This window comes from Aulonocara sp. 'chitande type north' Nkhata Bay, linkage group LG10 (assembly GCF_057382095.1).
Source record: "Aulonocara sp. 'chitande type north' Nkhata Bay isolate Kocher_YH1m ecotype deep benthic linkage group LG10, A_spYH_male_GT1.1, whole genome shotgun sequence".
Classification (NCBI taxonomy): domain Eukaryota; kingdom Metazoa; phylum Chordata; class Actinopteri; order Cichliformes; family Cichlidae; genus Aulonocara; species Aulonocara sp. 'chitande type north' Nkhata Bay.
In genome coordinates, this window is record NC_141353.1 from 3,102,667 (window position 1) to 3,124,668 (window position 22,002).

General features: G+C 40.5%; 2 protein-coding genes across 3 annotated transcripts; both read right to left on the minus strand.

Moving 5' to 3' along the window:
* Window positions 1-495: 495 nt before the first annotated feature.
* On the minus strand, window positions 496-8,221 carry tmprss2 (transmembrane serine protease 2). Of its 2 annotated transcripts, XM_086307393.1 has the most exons (15): window positions 8,105-8,221; window positions 7,315-7,480; window positions 6,931-6,990; window positions 6,600-6,750; window positions 5,708-5,800; window positions 5,463-5,579; window positions 5,248-5,377; window positions 4,596-4,712; window positions 4,473-4,513; window positions 4,029-4,197; window positions 3,212-3,375; window positions 3,016-3,111; window positions 2,147-2,289; window positions 1,909-2,061; window positions 496-1,574 (listed from the first exon to the last, which is right to left on the minus strand). In XM_086307393.1, exons 2-15 carry the CDS (start codon window positions 7,381-7,383, stop codon window positions 1,566-1,568), a joined length of 1,512 nt encoding a protein of 503 aa, XP_086163519.1. In that variant the 5' UTR covers window positions 7,384-7,480; window positions 8,105-8,221; the 3' UTR covers window positions 496-1,565. The 2 variants fall into 2 exon arrangements, with proteins under 2 accessions (XP_086163519.1, XP_086163520.1); XM_086307394.1 differs by lacking the exon at window positions 8,105-8,221 and having other exon boundaries at window positions 7,249-7,322.
* A 4,694-nt stretch (window positions 8,222-12,915) lies between these two features.
* acat1 (acetyl-CoA acetyltransferase 1) lies at window positions 12,916-21,863 on the minus strand. The gene is made up of 12 exons (XM_086307841.1): window positions 21,726-21,863; window positions 18,300-18,347; window positions 18,096-18,213; window positions 17,820-17,915; window positions 17,480-17,580; window positions 17,112-17,255; window positions 16,877-17,027; window positions 16,694-16,789; window positions 16,269-16,382; window positions 15,494-15,558; window positions 14,355-14,512; window positions 12,916-13,310 (listed from the first exon to the last, which is right to left on the minus strand). The coding sequence occupies exons 1-12, from the start codon at window positions 21,774-21,776 to the stop codon at window positions 13,190-13,192; spliced, it is 1,263 nt and encodes a 420-aa protein (XP_086163967.1). The 5' UTR covers window positions 21,777-21,863; the 3' UTR covers window positions 12,916-13,189.
* Between the last annotated feature and the right edge of the window lie 139 nt (window positions 21,864-22,002).

The following is a 22,002-nucleotide window of genomic DNA, read 5'->3' on the forward strand; positions in this document are numbered from 1 at the left end:
ACTGTACAACAAAATACACAATTTAGAACTATATAAGAATGTATGAAGAAATATAAATAAATATGTACACAATAACAGCAGCTGTACAAGTATTAACTGGAAATGAAGAATATAATGTCCAGTGTCCAGTAAAACGTGGCCAGTACCGCTCATTCTCTTCTTGCACCTGTCCCAACTTTTTCGAGACAAGTCTAAATACATCTGATACATTTTCTATGCTCTGTTGTGAATAAAATATGCATTTATGAACCATTGCATTCTGTATCATCGTTGCTATTTATTTATTGACATTTTAAATTGGCTCTGATTGAACTGGGGTCTGCGTAAACCAGTGATATACCAGTTGCATTTGGTAAAGTAATTCAAAAAACTAGTAGATCAGGCTAGTAAAAGTACTAGTCTTCCTAAAAGGTCGACAGCAAGTAATGTGTGCATTTAAGCAGCTCCTGCACATTTGCTAAGAGAAAAGAAGCAATTAAAGAATAAGTAAGAATTTGATCTGAAGGTTGGAAGTACATCAGAATGGAGCGAGAGCCTCATTCACTCTTTTATTCAAGTAGAAAGACACTAGTATTTATTTAAACTTTGCTAGTCTTAATGAAAACTGCTTTAAGCTATTATCCACAATAACATTCTAATACAGCATTTTTTTATTCTATGTATTTTAAGCACTTGTCTCACAGTAATGCACACATTATTATTGTGAAACCACTCTTTAGTATAGGACTTGGAAAAAAAACATTATGTAAATATCAAAGCTAAGACAGTGAAATGGAAAATAACAGCTAGTAGCTGAAAAAAATCCTGTCTTTAGACAAGTGCCTTAGAACATGTGACAGTAATATACCATAAAACATTAACTACCATTAGTTAACTGATTTGTCACTTATTACTGGGCAGAACTGAATTCCTGGCTGATTGTTCTGATAATATGTGGAAACAGACTCCAGTGTGAGCAAAGCTGTCATCCACAGCGCACACAGAACACTTAAAGTACAACTTATTTCAGAACATTTGACATTGGTCATATTTTATTTTGAAACAGTTATGAGATACAACACAACAGTGTGTGAATGTGTGTGTGAATGGGTGGATGACTGGATATGTAAAGCGCTTTGGGGTCCTTAGGGACTAGTAAAGCGCTATATAAATACAGGCCATTTACCATTTTTTACCATAACATTATGTGACACAGTCAAAATTTGATTTCCTGGCTTTGACCTTGCTGTTCCACTTCAAGGACATCATACTTAATTGAGGTGGGAGCTAAAAGGCACATGTATGAATTCATTTCATTGTATCAGGCATGGCATAGCAAGCTTCGTTAGCCAGGCAGAAGTAAGAAAAGCAAAGCTACATTTTTCTGTAGCACATCTATCGCACAATGTGAATTTACAAAAAAACAACTCTTTGCTGAAAATTAGTTTTATTGGACCAAATAATAGCTTTATTTTGTCCAAATGCAAGAAATTCAGTGCATGCTATAAACAAGAATATAAAAATGCTGATCCATTATTTTGTTGGTTGATTTTTGTTTTGCAAGTAACTCAAGTAGTTCCGACGTCTCAGTTATTCTATGGAGGTAAAGAAAAAAAAGTATGATTAGATTTAGGGGGAAGAGCAGATTCTCTTTTGTTCTCTTAGATGATTATTAATCACCAAATTATGTATCAGAGAACATTATTTCACACAACATGAAAAACAGTCAAACATTCAATGTCATGTACAAAGTGAACAGAAGAGCACGCACAAATAAAGCACTGCTATGACTTTCTAGCTAAACTTACAAATATAAATGTATATTTGATGTGGCAGAGAAAATACAGGATAAACATTTGACACCACTGATTAATCAACAGATAATTTCACAGGACTTTATTCTCTATTCTCCTCCCATTGCATACGTACCTGTATGTTTTCGTATATCCAGTCAATAAAGAATGGTACATTGGCATAGACTCCTGGCTTGTTCTTCAAAGCACATCCATAACCATAGCTCGTAGCTCCTGCCAGCCACCATCGATTTCCTTCTTTCACGACCAGGGGACCTCCACTGTCACCCTGCAGCACACAGAACCACAGACATATCTCAGGTTGTACACGTATTGCTACATCTCAGAGTGTGTGACAGGAGGATCAGACTGACCTGACAGGAGTCAACTCCTCCCTCCAGGCTACCTGCACAGAACATGGCCTTGGTGACTTCACCATTTAATACTTCAGGTGCATTACAAGTGGCCCTGCTGTAAATGGTCACCTTGGCTTGATTCATTATTTTGGGGGTTGACCCTGGAAAAAGGATTATTCACACTGTTAACTCAGACAAACATGAAAGGCAGTGCTTGCTAAGTCCCATCTGAAATAATCGACAATGAAAAATGAAAAGGAGCGTTACAGGTTTCTCACTCAACGTAGTTTATATTAGACAGTGCTGTGAAAAAAGTATTCAACCCCTAAATTTGTCTTGTGTTCTTGTGTTTGTGTCAACGTGGACACAAACTACATTGACAGCTGCTGGAATAGACCCACTCAGGTCTGAATACTTTTTTTTCATTCTGAGAAGCCTGAAGCTGGCTCAAAGGTCCTGTCACTAGCGAGGTGTGTTTAGTTTTGCTTCCCCTGTGACGTCACTTTGTATCAGCTGTGTTCCCCATGTGTTTCCACTTTCCTCATTGCCGTTCCGTGTATTTAAGTCCTCTGCTTGGTCTGGTCATAGCAGATGACCCCGCCCCTCCCTGAGCATGAGTCTGCTGGAGGTTTCTTCCTGTTAAAAGGGAGTCTTTCCCTCCCACTGTCACCAAAGTGCTTGCTTATGTGATTGTTCCATTGTTGCATTATTGTAGAGTATTTTCCTTACAATTTTAAACATTTGGTGCTATATAAATGGTGTAAATAAATAAATATAAATAAATAAATGGTATAAATAAATACCATTGAATTACATTTTGGGTGTTATGGTAAAGGCTGTTGCCAAAGGCTGAAGGTTTGACATATTCAGTTATGGTTTTGCCTCACCTGTTGACTGCAGTGCTCCCCATCCTGTGATCCATGCTTGACGATTAGCAGAAAGGTTCAGGTCAACATTGGGGAGACACACCGGCCGAACTTTATCTGAGGCATAAGCATGTATCACCTTAGAGTGCTGGATTTGCAATCACGTAATCACAGTATCATTGAAATTAACATGTGAAATTAACTTCCAAGTACTTACTGTTAAAAGTCAGAGGTGTATCAAGCTTTAGGAGAGCAATGTCATAATTATTCGTTCTTGTGTCAAAATCTTTATGTTTGATGATTTTCTGAACTCTGCTGTTAAACATGTTTTCCAAGTTCACGTCCCCATAGTATACCCTCCACAATGAAGGAGAAGAGGAACTGCCAAGGAAAAGACAAGGTGAAATGGGCATGGTGGATTTATTAAATATTAGCCAAAACACTGTAGATAAAAGATGAACACGAGGTCACTATTGATCCATTATGAATCCTCCACTTGAGTGGAGGACTCGACAACTGATAGTTGGAGACTCGACATAAAAAGTAAAGGTGGCTCTCACTGAGAAATTGAGGACACTGTATGATAACGATTTGGCAGTTCCAGTCTTACACAGTTTTATCATCTAATTGAATGTATGGTGGTCAAAGCTGCATGGCCAAACCTTAGGCCTGCTTCAACTAAGATAGTTAATGTTAATGTCTTCTGTGGGATAAACACAGTAAGTGAACCTGTTGTCGAAAAAGAGACAAACCTACTGAACTTGCAAACACGTCGCGTGCTTCACTGCTATCAGTGACACAGTTACCTTTCTACCAACATGTGAATAAATATATTGCAATAAAGTAATATTCCCATATATCCTGTGTACTTTGTCTTTGAAGGCACACCTAAGTCATTAAGCTGTAAATATGACACACACACAGGTAGTTCTTTGAATCAGGATTACTTCCGTCAGAGGGATTATGTTTTTGCTATTGTTCAACAGCACAATGACATGTTCGGGTGAAAGAAAGCAGAGAATAGAAGCTCTCACTATTTAAAGCAGTGTGCAGCAGACAGGATCCAGTATCGGCTGATAACGGAGCCTCCGCAGCTGTGTCGACCTGAAACCTGGAGGCTGACCTGCCATGGCCAGGCTCCATTTACAGCCTCTGTGCCACCAACAATACGACTGCTCGGAGCTGCTGAACTCTTGCCACATTCTGAGGACCGAGGAGCTCAATGTTACTTTCGCTGACTTTCAAGCTTTTAAACCAATTCAGACACTGTAGCACCAGACAAATGGACAGACTAAATGATTACATTGATGTATGATCAATCATCCAAGTAAGGAAATCCCCAAAACTTGATTCTGTCCATCACTCATCCAAGTGAGGAAACGCTTCTTCACTGAAACACGACGTCCAGATAAATAGAATCAAGTTTTGGGGATTTACATTATTATTTCACGTATGTCACAGAGAACACAGTAGCTTACCAATACACTGAAGTGTGACAGCTTTGGAGAAGCACAGTAAGCTGAAAGTGAAAAAAACGGCACATTTTATAAATGCTGTGGTGTGTATGAAGTGAGCACTCAGTGATATGTGGTTGTGTATACCTGTGAGTGAGCTGTGACTGTATTAGTGAGCCACTATTACTTCCAGACTCCAGCCTCATATATCCATTGGAGGCCAAAGAACCTGCACTGGTTTGGCTGTAGGCAAAATAATCATCTCTGTGGGACAAAGAGGCACGTGTGACAGGGAGATGAGACCAGCAGACTGTACTCACACATACATGCATGTCACGCAAGGACATTCCCTCTGAGTTAGAACTTTGAAAAATATGTACTAATCAATACTGCACATTTGTCATTTCAGAAGAATATTAGTTGTTGTCTCAGTGGGTGGAAAAACTAAGTACATCCATTGTTTCCACAGGTAAGCAGTAGGTCTGTGCAGCTAAAAAAACAAACACTTTATCACCCACGTATCATACAGGCCACCAGGTGTAAAATTACAAGATGATTCTTATCATTTTTGTCAAAGGGCTGAGGAGTTACAGTAATGTGACGCACACATTATTATATCAAACGAATATCTATTATATCTAATCCAAGAAAATATTTTTGTATGTAATTTTAAAAAAATGCTTTAGTTTGGAAATTATTCAAGGTCCAGTAGCAATGCAAATCATGAGTCGTGTAATATGAGTGAGCTTTTTACACCACACATTGCAAAAGTGTGTCAGTGGGAAAGGACAATGAGCACCTGCTGTAACCAATCTGTCTGCACACAGTTCGTCCATAGTTATCATCCCAGTTGTCAGCACACACGGGCATCCAGGTCTGGCTGCTTGATGAATAACTCTCCAGCATGGAGTTGGCCCCTTGGAGGCGAACTGTGAAACATCAAGTCTATTAAAAAATAGATTCGTACACTAAATAACTGTGTGGAAGACTGAGACACTGATTTGAATGCCTTACAGCACTGAGATTCATCCTCTCCATCTGGACAGTCAATGGTTCCATCACACCACCAGGTATGGCTCAGACACATCCCACCTTTTCCACACGACTTCCCCAGTAGACACTGGTAGTATACTGTGAGCACATGCATTTACTACTGTGAATCTCATATATATACAAGAGCATGCAGAATCATGCCATATTACAATACTTAAATTATAAAAATAATTTTATGCAGCTGCACAGTCTCCAGATCAACTCACGGAAGTACCACAGCAAGAGTCCGAGCACTGCCAGGATAACAGTCACACACAGAAATGCACTCAGGATGTACTTCCAGTGACATTTCTTTCTTCCTGAAGGCCAAGATTTAAAAAAAAAAAAAAGACAATCCTGTATCAATTTGTAAAAATTCATGGAAAAACTGTTGATTTGGGAGACAGACACTATTTCTACTTTTAAGATTAGGCTTCAAACTTTCCTTTTTGCTAAAGCATATAGTTAGTGCTGGACCAGGTGACCCTGAATCCTCCCTTAGTTATGCTGCAATAGGCGTAGGTGCTATGAAGAGTTTCTGCATTGCACTATATAAATAAACTTTATGCAAAAGTATAACTCCACTCTGTGTTTTATTGTTTTGTTTTGTATATCTTTCATAGTTTGCAACTCTCTATGAATGCAGTCATATTCAGAAAGGTGTGTCTGGATAGTTCAGTGTCTACGTTCTGAATTTGTGAGTATCTAGTGGTTAAGAGGAAGTTACAGTTACCTATTTTATGCTGCATATTAAAATTTGCATAGTATTTAACTTGTGGAAACACCGTAAAACTCTTCAAGTTTATCGACTTTAAAAATCAGTTAATCAATAAATTCATCAGTTGGTGTAACAGTCACCACGGCTTTCTGCCTGCCAACTTTTAGACAACAACAGTTTAAAACTATTTTAGCCACGTTGTCTTGTGTCTCTAGAAAAGACTCGATTGAAACTGTATTCATTTAATCAAGGAAACAATTTTAATTATTTAGGTTAAATTAGTATGTGTGGATTTAAAATGTGGAACAAAAATAAGTTAATGATTCTGTGAATGTGCAATACATATTTCCAGATGGATATTTGCCAAGTGACAACCTTGGTCAAATCAAATATTCCAGTACCTTTTGTTTGCCTTGGATTAGCTGGTATTCCGGGTGTTGAAGTATAATACTGGTTGATGGAGGAATGGCTGGGGATCTGCTGTGTTACAGAATATGGAGGACTATATTCTTCATGTTTAAACACTTGGTTGTCATACATGGGACCGCTCACCTGGAGATATACAGACAAAAAAAAGATGAATTTATTTGCTCTACCTGTCACTGAGGTAATCATTTCATCAGCATCGGTTTGTTAGATTCAGTTATAAAGTTGAGATATCAGATCGAGCCTGTTTGTATATGTATGTTTAGTCAAATAACAACCTGAGAATAACACTTGAGGTGACCATACCTGATTATTATTCATAGTGAAACTGATTTTACTGCCCGAAGAAGAAGAACTCTGTGAAACCTGAAAAGTGATGTGTAAAATTTAAACACATTTAAATACTAGTTGTTAGGTGCAACACAGGTATAAAAACATTCACACATCTTTGCAGATTTGTATTTTTTCATTAAACTGAACAGCTTGGCCCCACAATAAGAAGCTAAAAAATAACACACACATATTAAAATGAAACAGAAATACTCGTTTACACTTTTCTGTTATTCACAAATAAGATTTAAACTGAAGAGAGAACATTTTTGAATAAATATTTGCTCATCTTACTTTGGTATGAAGGTATCATGTGATCCAGGACAGCTAAATTACTTAGAATTATTTACTAGTTCTCACCTCGAAAGTTTCCTTCGGTTCTCTGACTCTGTTACCGCACTCGTTTGTTTCTCTCTCTCCCCGTCTCATTTTCTTTCTCGCCTCGAATGTAATCAACAGCCAGAGTCACGCCCTTTCCCACTGTGTGCGCACCCAGCATGTGGTGCTCAAGTGGATTTACACACAACTGGATAAAAAAATGACAGGTGCAAAGAATATGGGCATATCTCAGTATCTTAATTCACATGTACATATTCCAGTTCGTGTACGTGTAATCAGATTTGTGTGTGCGTAGAGAAATCAGTATGTCTGTGTGTTCATGTCTGTTCTGTGAGTATGAATGGTTCAAAAGTATTAAAGCGCAAATCTCTATAAAAAACAACAACAACACACAACATCACAAGTTACAATCATGCAGTTTTACTTTTTCTCTCTTTTTTTTTAACATGTAACTTTTGCTACGCACACACAAATCTCCACACAGACTGAAATACACACGTTCGGATTGAGACAAATACAAACAATGCTTTTGATACAATACCAGCCCCATTACAAAGCACCATACTTCAGTACAGATGAAAGACAGTGTTCTATATATATTTCCGAGAGGTTTGCAGATTGGTGTAACAATCCTGTGCATCTCATACAAGCTTAGGTTCTTTTGCATAAGGCACGTGTTTTGGTAATCAAAGCTCCATCTCTTACCAGTCTTCACAGCTCTACTCTGGGGCCTAATAAGATTCTACTATATTCTGCTAACCATAACATGAAGATTAAAAATAGGGTGAAAAGGTGTAATATATGCACTTACATTAAGTGTAAATCTCGGTCCTGTCAAAGCAAAGAGTTCCCTGAGTTTAATTTGTGACGTCTAAATAAGTGGACTTTAAAAAAGAATGGACAAAGGACTTTCAGACCCTGTTAAAATTTAACTCTGTATGAATGTGCCAACTGTCAGGAAATGCAAAATAGAGAAAGAAAGATGACGGTCATGAAGGACAGGGTGGAGGTACATAATGTCTAAATGACACACTCACAACCTTAAACTGACTTTGAAAGGGTGTGAGGATAATGAGGGATCATCGAGTTCAAGCTAATTAGAGGAAACAAACGATCCTGCATAAAGCTAACCACTCATTGCACCCTCCTTCCCCCGGTTTTGATGAAACTTACCTTTACTGAGCAGCATATCCTGACTAGGTGTTCACCCACAGGGGAAAAACATGATACATTTCCAGCAACACTACACTTAAACCGCACCCCACAAACATGAGTCCACTAAACTCTATGGGCGAATTCTGTCTATTTAAAGACATGGATTACCTTGTGAATATTTACAAATGCTTTAGCCATCAAAAATGGTATCTGTCTAGCATCTTTTTTGTTTTACATTCTTGTCTTAATATAAATAATATAGTTTAATTCATGTTTTATCATTACAGACAAATGTTTGTTTCCCTTCAGGCAGAGAATATTTAAGAGAGGGGAAAAGTGCAGTTCTTATAATCAGAGGCAAACTGATCCTTTAAACCACTTAGACCCCCGGAGAGCAGTCATTTTGGTTTTCTACCTTAGACCCCCGCGGAGTCATCATTTTGCGTTTCTACCTTTAAAAGCCGGAGAGCAGTCAGTCAAATGCTGGAGTCATTCATATGTATATTAGGTCGTTACCTAGGAATTCTGGAGGGAGGGGAGTGGGGGTGAGTGATTGAGGGGGTGGGGGAGTGGAGTGTTTCAGTTTGCCATCTTAGGGAGAAATCAACACATGTCCTTTGTATGTCCTTTGTTGCTGACATTTATTGATGAAAACAGTACAAAAAACCAACCATTTGTACACATATTTACAAATAATGATAAAAAGTGAGTGAGTACATTTCAACATTTTCAGCAATCACTCACAATCCTGGCACTGCCACGGTATCTGTCGTCTGCATTTACCACATGTGTACCTGTAGCAGTGAACACATCGCACAGTGGCCTGATTTTTTTTGCATCTGTGTTTGACCTGACACGTGGCCCTTTTTCCAGGGCTCGGTGTGGAGGGTTGTGTCCGAAGCAACTGATCTTTTCTTGCCTTCTTCGCAGCTACATGAGAGCGAGCCAACTCTGTTGCAAGCTCCACCAGGAAGTCCACCCGTCTTTCCTTCGTCCCGGTGCATGCTTGATACAGCACATGTGCATTCAGTGCTGCCATGTCAATCATGTTATAAAACACGGCGACTGGCCAGCGCCGTGTTCCTTTGCGGACAGTGTACTCCCGAACCATCTGGTCCATCACATCCACGCCACACTTTGTTTTGTTGTAAAGGGTGACAGTGTTTGGCTTCCTTTTGGTAGTGTTATCAGTCTGAACCACGCTGTGCATGCTGCTAAGAATATAGACTGTCTTCTTCCGTTTGGCCGCATACGCCGTCAGCGTGGCAGCAGAGGTTGAAAACACCTAAGAAATAAGATAAATTGTTATTTCCATAGCCCTTTTACACACAATGAAACACATAAACATAGAACCACAAAAGACCTGCAACATACCTGAGTGGTGAATTCATTGCGATCTGTCTGTCTAGTGGATTGAGGAATTTCCCTGCGAATCTTGTTGACTGTGCCGAGGATGGTGGTTTTCCGTCCAAGAAGTTTTTGCGCAAGTGAAAGCGATGTGAAGAAATTGTCCGTGGTAACATTTCTGCCCTTGTCTAGGAATGGTTCCATCAGCCTCATTACTACATTTTCAGAAAGTCTCTCCCCAGTGGGACGATTGGGGTCCTTGCCAAGATATGGGAAGACATTGCAAATGTACTTGGATTTTAGGTCGCAAGCCACCCAAAACTTGATCCCAAACTTGTCCGGTTTACTTGCAATATACTGCAGGAAACAGCACCGAGTCTTTGATGGGAAAAGCTGTTCATCAACGGTGATATGTAGACCAGGGTTGTAGCACGTGATGCAGTTGGTGACAAATGATCCCCACACACTGGAAATTGCAGCGAACTTATCAGTCTTTGCTCGATCATTGCGGGTGGACTTGTCATCAAAGCGTAGGTGTTGTATGATGTCTTGGAAGCGGTTTCGTGCCATAGTTCCAATTATCTGTGGGTTTCCCAGGTTTGCTGACCAGCAGTCATTTACCGATGGAACCCTGTAAACCCCCCGCAAGATGACAATTGCAATAAATGCCATTAGTTCAGGGAGGTCCATGAACCAATGAACATGCTCCGTTTGCTGTGCATGTTGAATAGTCCATTCTTGAATGCTATGAAGCATGTCAAGAGTGATGAAACACAGGAAGCTCTGAAGGCGACTCGAGATATTTCTCCTGGCCTTAGCCGTTGGCTCTCCATCTGCAGCGTACGGTTCTATTGGGGTGAAAGGGAGACGGGTCCCCACATGTTCTTCACGCCACACTGTGCCATCTTTCGCTGTCTCAGTTAGTAAGTTTGTTTGACCTTCCCATTGCTCACAATTTGAATTTGTTCACACTGCAGATGAGGAGACTGCTTCTCCACCGAAAAAGAGAGCTTGTTTGGGGACTGAGACAGCGAAAGATGGCACAGTGTGGCGTGAAGAACATGTGGGGACCCGTCTCCCTTTCACCCCAATAGAACCGTACGCTGCAGATGGAGAGCCAACGGCTAAGGCCAGGAGAAGTATCTCGAGTCGCCTTCAGAGCTTCCTGTGTTTCATCACTCTTGACATGCTTCATAGCATTCAAGAATGGACTATTCAACATGCACAGCAAACGGAGCATGTTCATTGGTTCATGGACCTCCCTGAACTAATGGCATTTATTGCAATTGTCATCTTGCGGGGGGTTTACAGGGTTCCATCGGTAAATGACTGCTGGTCAGCAAACCTGGGAAACCCACAGATAATTGGAACTATGGCACGAAACCGCTTCCAAGACATCATGCAACACCTACGCTTTGATGACAAGTCCACCCGCAGTGATCGAGCAAAGACTGATAAGTTCGCTGCAATTTCCAGTGTGTGGGGATCATTTGTCACCAACTGCATCACGTGCTACAACCCTGGTCTACATATCACCGTTGATGAACAGCTTTTCCCATCAAAGACTCGGTGCTGTTTCCTGCAGTATATTGCAAGTAAACCTGACAAGTTTGGGATCAAGTTTTGGGTGGCCTGCGACCTAAAATCCAAGTACATTTGCAATGTCTTCCCATATCTTGGCAAGGACCCCAATCGTCCCACTGGGGAGAGACTTTCTGAAAATGTAGTAATGAGGCTGATGGAACCATTCCTAGACAAGGGCAGAAATGTTACCACGGACAATTTCTTCACATCGCTTTCACTTGCGCAAAAACTTCTTGGACGGAAAACCACCATCCTCGGCACAGTCAACAAGATTCGCAGGGAAATTCCTCAATCCACTAGACAGACAGATCGCAATGAATTCACCACTCAGGTATGTTGCAGGTCTTTTGTGGTTCTATGTTTATGTGTTTCATTGTGTGTAAAAGGGCTATGGAAATAACAATTTATCTTATTTCTTAGGTGTTTTCAACCTCTGCTGCCACGCTGACGGCGTATGCGGCCAAACGGAAGAAGACAGTCTATATTCTTAGCAGCATGCACAGCGTGGTTCAGACTGATAACACTACCAAAAGGAAGCCAAACACTGTCACCCTTTACAACAAAACAAAGTGTGGCGTGGATGTGATGGACCAGATGGTTCGGGAGTACACTGTCCGCAAAGGAACACGGCGCTGGCCAGTCGCCGTGTTTTATAACATGATTGACATGGCAGCACTGAATGCACATGTGCTGTATCAAGCATGCACCGGGACGAAGGAAAGACGGGTGGACTTCCTGGTGGAGCTTGCAAGGGAGTTGGCTCGCTCTCATGTAGCTGCGAAGAAGGCAAGAAAAGATCAGTTGCTTCGGACACAACCCTCCACACCGAGCCCTGGAAAAAGGGCCACGTGTCAGGTCAAACACAGATGCAAAAAAAATCAGGCCACTGTGCGATGTGTTCACTGCTACAGGTACACATGTGGTAAATGCAGACGACAGATACCGTGGCAGTGCCAGGATTGTGAGTGATTGCTGAAAATGTTGAAATGTACTCACTCACTTTTTATCATTATTTGTAAATATGTGTACAAATGGTTGGTTTTTTGTACTGTTTTCATCAATAAATGTCAGCAACAAAGGACATACAAAGGACATGTGTTGATTTCTCCCTAAGATGGCAAACTGAAACACTCCACTCCCCCACCCCCTCAATCACTCACCCCCACTCCCCTCCCTCCAGAATTCCTAGGTAACGACCTAATATACATATGAATGACTAGCCAATTTAGCTTCCACTTCCAGCATTTGACTGCTCTCCGGCTTTTAAAGGTAGAACGGTAGAAGCCTGGAAATCCCAGTGTTAATCCCCAATTTCAAAAGGTTAAAAAGACATTGCTGTTGCAGATAATGCAGCCAAACAGAGCACAGTCAATGTTATCGCTTATCTCTGGCACGTTATGTATCCAGTGTAAGAACAGCTTAACTTAAGAAAGGTAGTTGCGGCATCTAGTGGCCAGTTTGAAAAACAACACAAACTGGTAATTGTAGTAATACCCAGTAAATACACACGCTCACAACAGACCAATAACAAGACAGTGCTTTCAAAAAACTATTTATTTAACCAGAGTTAAACATTATTCTATTTTTTGCACAAGACGTGTTTTCAAACAAGAGGAGTGTTTTGTACACTGGAGTCACGACATCACAGGAGTCCCGTGTTGCTGTTTGCTAAGGCCGCTGACATTAACGTAACAGATTCTTTCTTCACAATTAACAGGAGCTTATAGATGTGAGAGTCCTTTGGAACCAGCAGACAGTCACTGCACAGTTCAACACTCTTAAAGGAACAGAAGCTTCTTGCCAGGTCTTCTTACAGCTTCTGGATCAGAATGGAAGAAGCTCCGCCGCCTCCATTGCAGATGCCCGCCAGCCCGTACTGACCAGACTTCAGGTTGTGCACCATGTGACCCACAATTCTTGCACCAGACATCCTGACAGAGGAAAGAGAAATAGAGGGTAATAGTTTCTTTTCTACTCTAGGTTTAAAAAGCCATGGCGTACTACAGAAGTGCACAGAAATCAAACATGGGACTGTATTTAAGGTAGGCACACGTAATTAGTGTCAGATGTTGTTTGGTCGGAAAAAGCAAACAGTTTGTGACCGCTATGCTGTTGTGATTTATGATAAATGAGGTTGGATAAAGAGAACTGTTGAACAATAAATACAACTGATGGAATGCAATAAAGATGTTAAACGGACAAGATAAGTACGGCTGGAGTTATTGGACTGTGGCAAATTTCATTCATAACAGTGACATCACGTCAGCCCCGCCATCGAACACCTCGGCGGCTTCAAACGTAGGCTGAGCCTGCCATGAATAGTCATTTTGGGAATGATTAATTTGGACTGTTCTTTTTCCAGAGTGGAATGATTTTTCTGAGATTTTTCTTCAATGACTTTCAATAAATTGGGTAAACAGGTTTGAATTTATTTTGGATTTTCTCTCATCTATACATATTTAATACTATATATACACACACAGGCTCAAATATATACATACGCACCTATTTATATTGCTTAAATGTCTCTTAGCAAGTTAATCTCGGCCATGGCACCTTTGTTAGCCATTGACAAGCTTCTAGAATAAGTCAGGCTGGACATTTGAGCACACTGTTTCGCAGAATTTGTAGAGTTAATTTAAATTATGTGGTTTGTTGGCACAGAGCTGGCTTTTTAAGCATAGTCAACAAAGTCTCAATTGCTAAGGTCAGTGCTTAGAGAAGATCCACATACCTGTGGTTAAGCATTGCTCCAGTTAAATAATTAACTCTGACAAAGCCAAAAAGGTTAGCAGGGCTGTCACGTGTCAGGTTTCTTGTTTGCGAAGAGAAACAGTTATGATGTATTGTTTGCAATATTATGGGCCACATCTGAATATTTCAGACAAATGTAAACACATTTACTAGAAAAAAATACTTTTGAGAAGAACCAGGTGAGTTAAAGCCAAGTTGTAACATTTTGTTGTGTCACCTACCCAATGGGGTGTCCCAGTGACACAGCTCCCCCATTAACGTTGACTTTTGCTGGGTCGATGTTCAGCATCTTGATGTTAGCCAGCACAACCACGCTAAAGGCCTCATTGATCTCCCACATGGCAATATCATCCTTCTTCAGCCCTGCTGCATCCAGCACCTGGCAGACACACACACACACGGGTCTAGTCATACACATATATGGGTCTAAATAATTATTATATTATGCTTTTGTATATACTTTTAATTTAACCTAAAAATATAAATATGAACAATCTTTAGTAATCACAAAACAAATATAACCCAGGCAAATACGACATGCAGTTTCTAAATGATGATGTCATTGTGTTGTTGTGTCACCCTTTGCAGCAAGAAGCAGGATCGCGCATTTGTGATAACTGACGATGAGCCTTTCAGGTTGGACTTGGTTGAATTCTTTGTTCACCTTTTGTCTCCCATGTCCACAGAATATTTCCCAAAGGTTTTGGGTTATTTACCAAAATCATCAAGATATTTTTTGAAAAATGGAGTTTGTGTTTATTTTGGTCAGCAGTGGTTTTGTCGTTGGAACTCTCCTATTTGTGGTCAGGCTTATTCTTATATTATGTAATCTTGACTGGAAGAAGTGAGGCCTTCAGTTCTTTAGATGCTATTCTGGGTTCTTTAGTGACCTCCTACACGAGTTGTTGATGTGCTCTGGCAGTGCTCATCTTATTCCTCCTTGCACACAGGGGCAGACACCAGTCCTGATGATGGGTTAAGGACCTTCTATGGCCCAGTCCAGCTATCCTAAAGTAACTGCCTGTCTGTTCGAATCTCTCCCATGCTCTTGAAATTGTGCTGGGAGACACAGAAAGCCTTCTGTCAATGGCAGATGTTGATGTGTCACCCTGTCAGAGTTGGTCTACCTGTGTAACCTCTGTAGGGTCCCAAGTATTGCCTCAGACTACTAAAAGCATAAGGTGATACAGAGACTGGCCTAATAGAGGACTAGTCTCATCAAACTAGTGAAAAAACTGAAAAGATGAGGAGGGAAAAACTGTTGGTGGCCTCCATCTGTAAAACCATGTTTTTGGGGGTTGTGTCATTGTTGCAAAATAATTAGAAAATGTAAGTGCCAGACTACATGCTCATAACCCACCTTTGGTACAGCAAATGCAGGAGCAATGGGGAAATCAATGGGTGCAACTGCAGCATCGGCAAAAGCTGTGTAAAACAAATCAGAGAATGTACAGATATATATGAACTGTTTGGCAACCAAAAGTCATCCAAAGATACTCTCAGGAGGAAACAAGAAACACTTTCATTTCAAAAGGAGTTCATTTTACCACCGTGACTTGATATAAACAAATGCTGAAGAACTGGTGTCAGACTCAAATGGATGCATTGAAAAACAACAACTAAACAAAGCCAGCTAACGGTTTAACAACAGAAGATTTTTTATGACAGATTTTTGTTACTTTAATGAAGATAGTTGAACAGATACCACTGGAACAAATGATGGTCAAATGTATCAAGTCAGCTTCTACCCAGTTCATTATACAGGTCCAACTATTTGGAGCCAGTCGGCCTTTGGGTTTGCAATAACCCTCTTTTAAAGATGCCTCTAACGAATATCAATGCTTAAACTTATTTGCTGTTTTCTTGTGATTTTAAATGCTCTGAAAAAAGCATAAAAAATGTGGTCAATGTGGTTCTGCCAGAGGTTTCTTCCTGTTAAATGTTTTTCTTTCCCACTGTCACCAAGTACTTGATCATATGGTGTCAGGTAATTATTGGGGTTAGGTTTTACACTGTCTTTTTGTTTTTTCCAGCAATATCGACCAGCACTGCCTCCTTCCTCTCCTTGTGAGTGCGAACCAAGAGCAAACCAACAGTAAAGCTCTCCATGAAGCAAGCGTCCACGAAAAACTTACAAACAACCCTGGCCAGTGGAGTCACATTGAGTCTTTTTGCTGCATCTGCTGTCATTAAAACAAGAGCTGCAGCTCCGTCGTTCAGTGTGCTGGCATTGGCTGCTGTCACCGTGCCTGAAAACAGCAAAATAAAAAAATAACAAGAGACCCATCAAAATAAATTACACCTTTAATAACGCACAGATGAGCAACCACATTACTGTTATTAACATTTCCTGTAGCAGCAGAACTACTTGTACAATTTTTTTTAAGTTATTTTAATAAAAACAGTACACACTGTATTTGTCTGATGTTACACGTCTTAGTTAAAAATATTAAAGAAAATCTCATTTTTAATCTTTTTGTTTTATTTTAATTAGTGTTAAAGTGCAAGAAGAATGTGGATGCTTCACACAGCTTCATGTTGCTCTATAACTCATCGTTACCGTTCTCTTTCTGGAACACAGCTCTCAGTTTGGGGACTTTGCTGAAGTCGACCCGTCTCCACTCCTCATCCTCAGACACCACCACATCAGGTTTGCCTGCAAAACCCCATCAACAACATTAGCTGTGCAATAACACTAATTAAAGTCACTGGGCCGAGACAAACATGGTATATCTTCCTGTACCTTTCTGGGTAATAGTAACAGGTATTATCTCCTTTGCCAGCACACCAGCCTCGTGCGCTGCTCTGCTGCAGCTATAAGAGTTGATGGCGTACACATCCTGCTCCTCTCTGCTGATTTTGCAGTTCTTGGCTGTGTTTTCTGCACAGTTACCCTGTAAGAGAGCAACAATATTATAATGCTCTAAATGCACATAGGCCTTATAATTTTCCAATAATAAGTAGAACATGAGGATCACCATGTGGAATTTGTTGTAGACATCAGTGAGTCCGTCCTTCACAATGAGGTCTTCCATCCTCACTCCTCCGTAGGATGGGGTCTCTCTTGCCATCACATAAGGTACATTGGACATGCTCTCCATGCCTCCTGCCACCATCACATCCTAAGTCACACATATAGAACTATAGTCAGAGTAATTTGCATTACAAAGCCAGAATAACCCATTATAAACAAAAGTTTCTTTCAGTCCTGATAAACACGTGCATTTATGCATTTATCAGGATCACATCTGTGATCGAGTACTAGCATGACAGCAAAAGATGCAGTATTTCAGAAGAATCTGCACTCGTGTTTTGTTACACCTTGCATATTTAATGCTGATAATACCTGGTGTCCACACATTAGACTCTGAGCTGCCATCATGATGGACTTCATTCCAGATGCACAGACTTTGTTGATGGTTGTTGCTGGTGTGCTGAGGGTCAGTCCTGTAGAGGCAATCAGAGACATCATTCTTACTATAACAGAAATTAGATGAAGACAACTTCTCACCAGCTCTGGATTCTGCTTGGATGCACATTTGAACTCCAATGTCAAGAGATAATATTCAAAAAACAGTGTTTAGCTCAAGAAATTGGGAATAATTCATATTGCAGACTCAAAAATATCCCTCAAGGCACCACAGATGTATCAATATTGTGGGTTAAATATAGCCGAGAGGTCATACCTGCTCCGAGCAAGGCCTGTCGTGTGGGGGCCTGTCCTTCGCCAGCCTGAAGCACATTGCCCATGTAGACTTCCTTCACTTCTTCCGGAGCAATTCCTAAACACAAAGGCAACATACTGAACATGCACAGCTGCCTCAGTTTTAATGCAGCCCTGTTTCCACTCATGAGAGACAGATACTCAACCTATTGTTTGGACACAGCACCAGCCGATGTTTATCAAGCAACAGAGGAAAGTGGATCCGTCCGAGCAGTGAAAGTGAAGTGGCCAAACATACCTGCTTTGTCAATGGCCCCCTTGATGGCAATAGAGCCCAGTTTGGTGGCTGGAACTGAAGCTAGGCTGCCTTTGAAGGATCCCATCGGAGTGCGGACTGCGCTGACAATGACGACTTCCTATGACCATACAATTTAGTGTATATATGTTATTGTGCTCTACAGATGATTAACTATCAGTGCAGGCTCTCAGTGATAGTACTTACATTGAGGGAAGGATGAGATGTGTAGGTTCTTGACAGATACTTGTGAGCCTACAGTGACAAGATCATAAATGTTATAAATAATAAGTGAACATAAGTATTCAGCTGATATAATGCTTATGACAGGTGTCTGACCTTTGTTTTGTGGATCTGATGGACCCAACACATTTAGGGTTTTTATTAACCAATACAACAATAACAACGTATCTAAAAGTACTTAACAGATGTTTATTTTACCCCAAGTCCAAGAAATATAGATAGACCATATATATGGTTAATATTTGGTCATTTACTTCTATTGAAGCCCATTTATGAAATATGCTGTTTGATTTTTGGTCATAAAATGTAATAGAAATAGAAAATTGAATCAAATATAAAGGCAGCAAACTGTCATCACTACTGACATTTATATCTTTCAACAGATTGATATATCATCTACAAGCAGCCTTTTTGTGCTACCCTATACAACAGTGTGTGTTACATATGTACTACTTGCCGTCCACCTCTAAAACACACATTGCAGCTTGTCTTTCTGTTGCTACGGATCAAATCAGGGAACATCTACTGACACTGGTATATTTGTAGATGGGATCTAGGATGAAGAGTAAAAATCAGCTTTGATGCCCTCCACAAGATGGACCACCATTTGTCTTGGCCCTGGTTGCACGATGCTACCAGTCAAGCTCAATGGCTCATTCTTTGGGCGAGGAGACTATTCAGTGTCACCATTTTTGATATCCAAGGGTTTGCTTTGGGGCAGGTGTTCAGTGTCAAATCCTGTCTTCGTGCTCACTTTCAGACTCTGAACTGATGGTGCTGCTTTGGCTCACCTGGCTGAGGAAGTGACCAACGTATGGAATTTAGAGCCCCAGATCATTTATTGTGTGTTATACCCCTTCACTCTCGCCCTGCGCTGATGTCTACTTTCTGCACTGTTCTATCCAATAAAGGCAAAATGACTCACGTTCTGAAAACTCTTCCCATCTGTTATCTTCCAAATGTTCTCTCTTATCTAAAAGTCCTAAAACTCCTCAGAGAATCCTTTCAACGATATGGAGAATTACAAGAATGCGAGAACAGGCAGATGAATGTGACTGAAATGTTTGAACCTCGTTTGGAAAAAGCACGAGCAGAAACACAAAACACACATTGGCGATCGTGGCTCAAGAGTTGGGTGTTCGCCTTGTAATCGGAAGGTTGCCGGTTCGAGCCCCGGCTCGGACAGTCTCGGTCGTTGTGTCCTTGGGCAAGACACTTCACCTACCGCCTACTGGTGTTGGTGATGGTGCGATATGGCAGCCTCGCTTCTGTCAGTCTGCCCCAGGACAGTTGTGGCTACAACTGTAGCTGCCTCCACCAGTGTGTGAATGTGTGTGTAAAGCGCTTTGGAGTCCTTAGGGGGGACTAGTAAAAGCGCTATACAAATACAGGCCATTTACCATATGTACACCACATAGTAGAAACAGGTTTTGTGAAACGTTTAAACGTCCTGAGGCTTTGAAACTTTCTGACACCCGTCTCCACCAGAACATCTGCTGGCCACTTTTAACTATTGACACAGTCTCATAACCCTATTCTGTGAAACAATAACACAGGCAGCTGCTTCACAAGTCTAAATAAGGGTACTTGTTATATCAGGCTATTGATAATTATGAAAACAGCATGTGTTATCGCGGCTAAATCCCACACAAACAGGGAAAGAAAAACATTGAGACTGTTAAAGACAACAAGCTGTGACTGTAAAGAGCAGAGTACTTACTTAAAACAATTTATAGAATTAAACATACTGACAAATGAGGGCTATATTGAATGTGACAGCCACACAGGTTTTCAGCTTTCAGACTGAGTTGGCCTGGTTTTTTCCCTCCAAGTCACCTCCTCAGCTTTGTAAAAAAAAAAAAAAAAAAAAAAAAAAGAGTTTGGATGCGTTTAGTTGATGTTTTAGTCGTCTGACACTTTCCATCATCAGGTTGTTCCACACTGCCAAACAAAGCTAGAAGCAGCTCTGATGTTTTAGATACCTTTTTGAATCTAAGCAAACACAACACAGTTAAGAGGTTGCTCCTGAACTTTTGCAACGTGTCAGTCTGCGTCTGCGTTTTTAATCACACTGAAATTGCATCTGCATGCAGCTCTCCTGTTTTTTATGACACAATTACACCGAGAGTATTAGTGGGAATAAAAAAAGAAAGAGAAGTTTCTCTTTTTGTTTTTTGAGGTCAAGGACTCATTTGTAATGACAATTATTTTAAAAAAAATAGTAACAAATTATATTTTATAGTAATAGCACAACAATTCTTTAATTTTCATTGGTTTCATTACTACAGTCAAAATAATACGTTTCTGAATGTGCAGGATGTTAGACTGTGTGTGAAGCCACTTGATGCAGCAAATATCATTTTCTGTTAAAAGTAAAAAACTTGCATGAGCAAGTAATAATTCCAATAAAATCATATTTATTCAATTACACTTTCTGGTGTTTTAGTGAATGAATACTCTATATTAGTCTTCACAATCCACAGCATAAATAACAATGAGAGATCTAGTATTAATTTTCTTACATGTGCACGTGGCCGTTTGTCTTAATTAAAAAACATTCACTTAATAATTACAAACACCAGCGCACATGACTCCGTCCCGGGGAAAAACAAACAAACAAACAAACAAACACAACAACAACAAACCCAAATCCTGCCGCTTCACCTGTCCAGAAGCAGCAGCTAAGCCATCTGTCATAACTGGGGCGAAACGTGTCAAACACGATTACAGTGCGAGATCATTAAAATGGGTTATTTTATGTTCTTCACTGAAAATTAGCCGTTGTTGAAATAATGATAAATCTGAAAAACTTGACGTTTACTAAACAATGAAAAGGTGTCCCACAGACCCGAACATCACACGTTAGAATCAAGCTCCAGAATAAAACTGTCACCGTGAAAAATATGACAATAAAGGCAGGTATTCAGGCAATATCAGCTGCCTAATGAAGTGACAGGAGCTAGAGTTTCAATGGTACTCTTTGTGGGCGCTAAGCTAGCTGCAGCTGATGCTATAGCTAGCCTGTTTTGGTGTCAACTAGTCCTTTCTGATACACTGTCGACTGTATTGAAGCCAGTAAAGCATACTACTACTGCTTCTTTAAAGTACTCTGACCAACCAGCTACAAGTACAGTATGTTTTCAGGTGTTTGCATTACTTTAACCTGCCAAGGACGCTACTCACACACACACACACACACACACACACACACACACACACACACACACACACACACACACACACACACACACACACACACACACACACAGAGCAAGGTTAGCACAGCTACTTGAAGTTAACCAGGGCCCTGTGCTGCCAGCCTAGCCTTCCTGTTTCTTACAACAACATGACCACAAACCTAAGATGACAGTTTCACAGCCCATCACTTACCAGACGTTTACAGATTTGAGCGTGCATGGTTAAAAGTCCACTGGATGACATTTCGGACTGAGACACAGAACTGACTAACGCTTCACCTTCAGCAGCGCACGAATAAACACATCAGCCAATCACAGGAGGAGGTGTGCTTCCTACGTCATCTTTGGCTAAGCATTGTAGTTATTGTAGTTTCATCCACAACATCCAATGTGTATTGCTTAAATAAAATATATTGGGTTATATATATATATATTTTAAGATCAACACACAGTAATCACATTTACCTTGA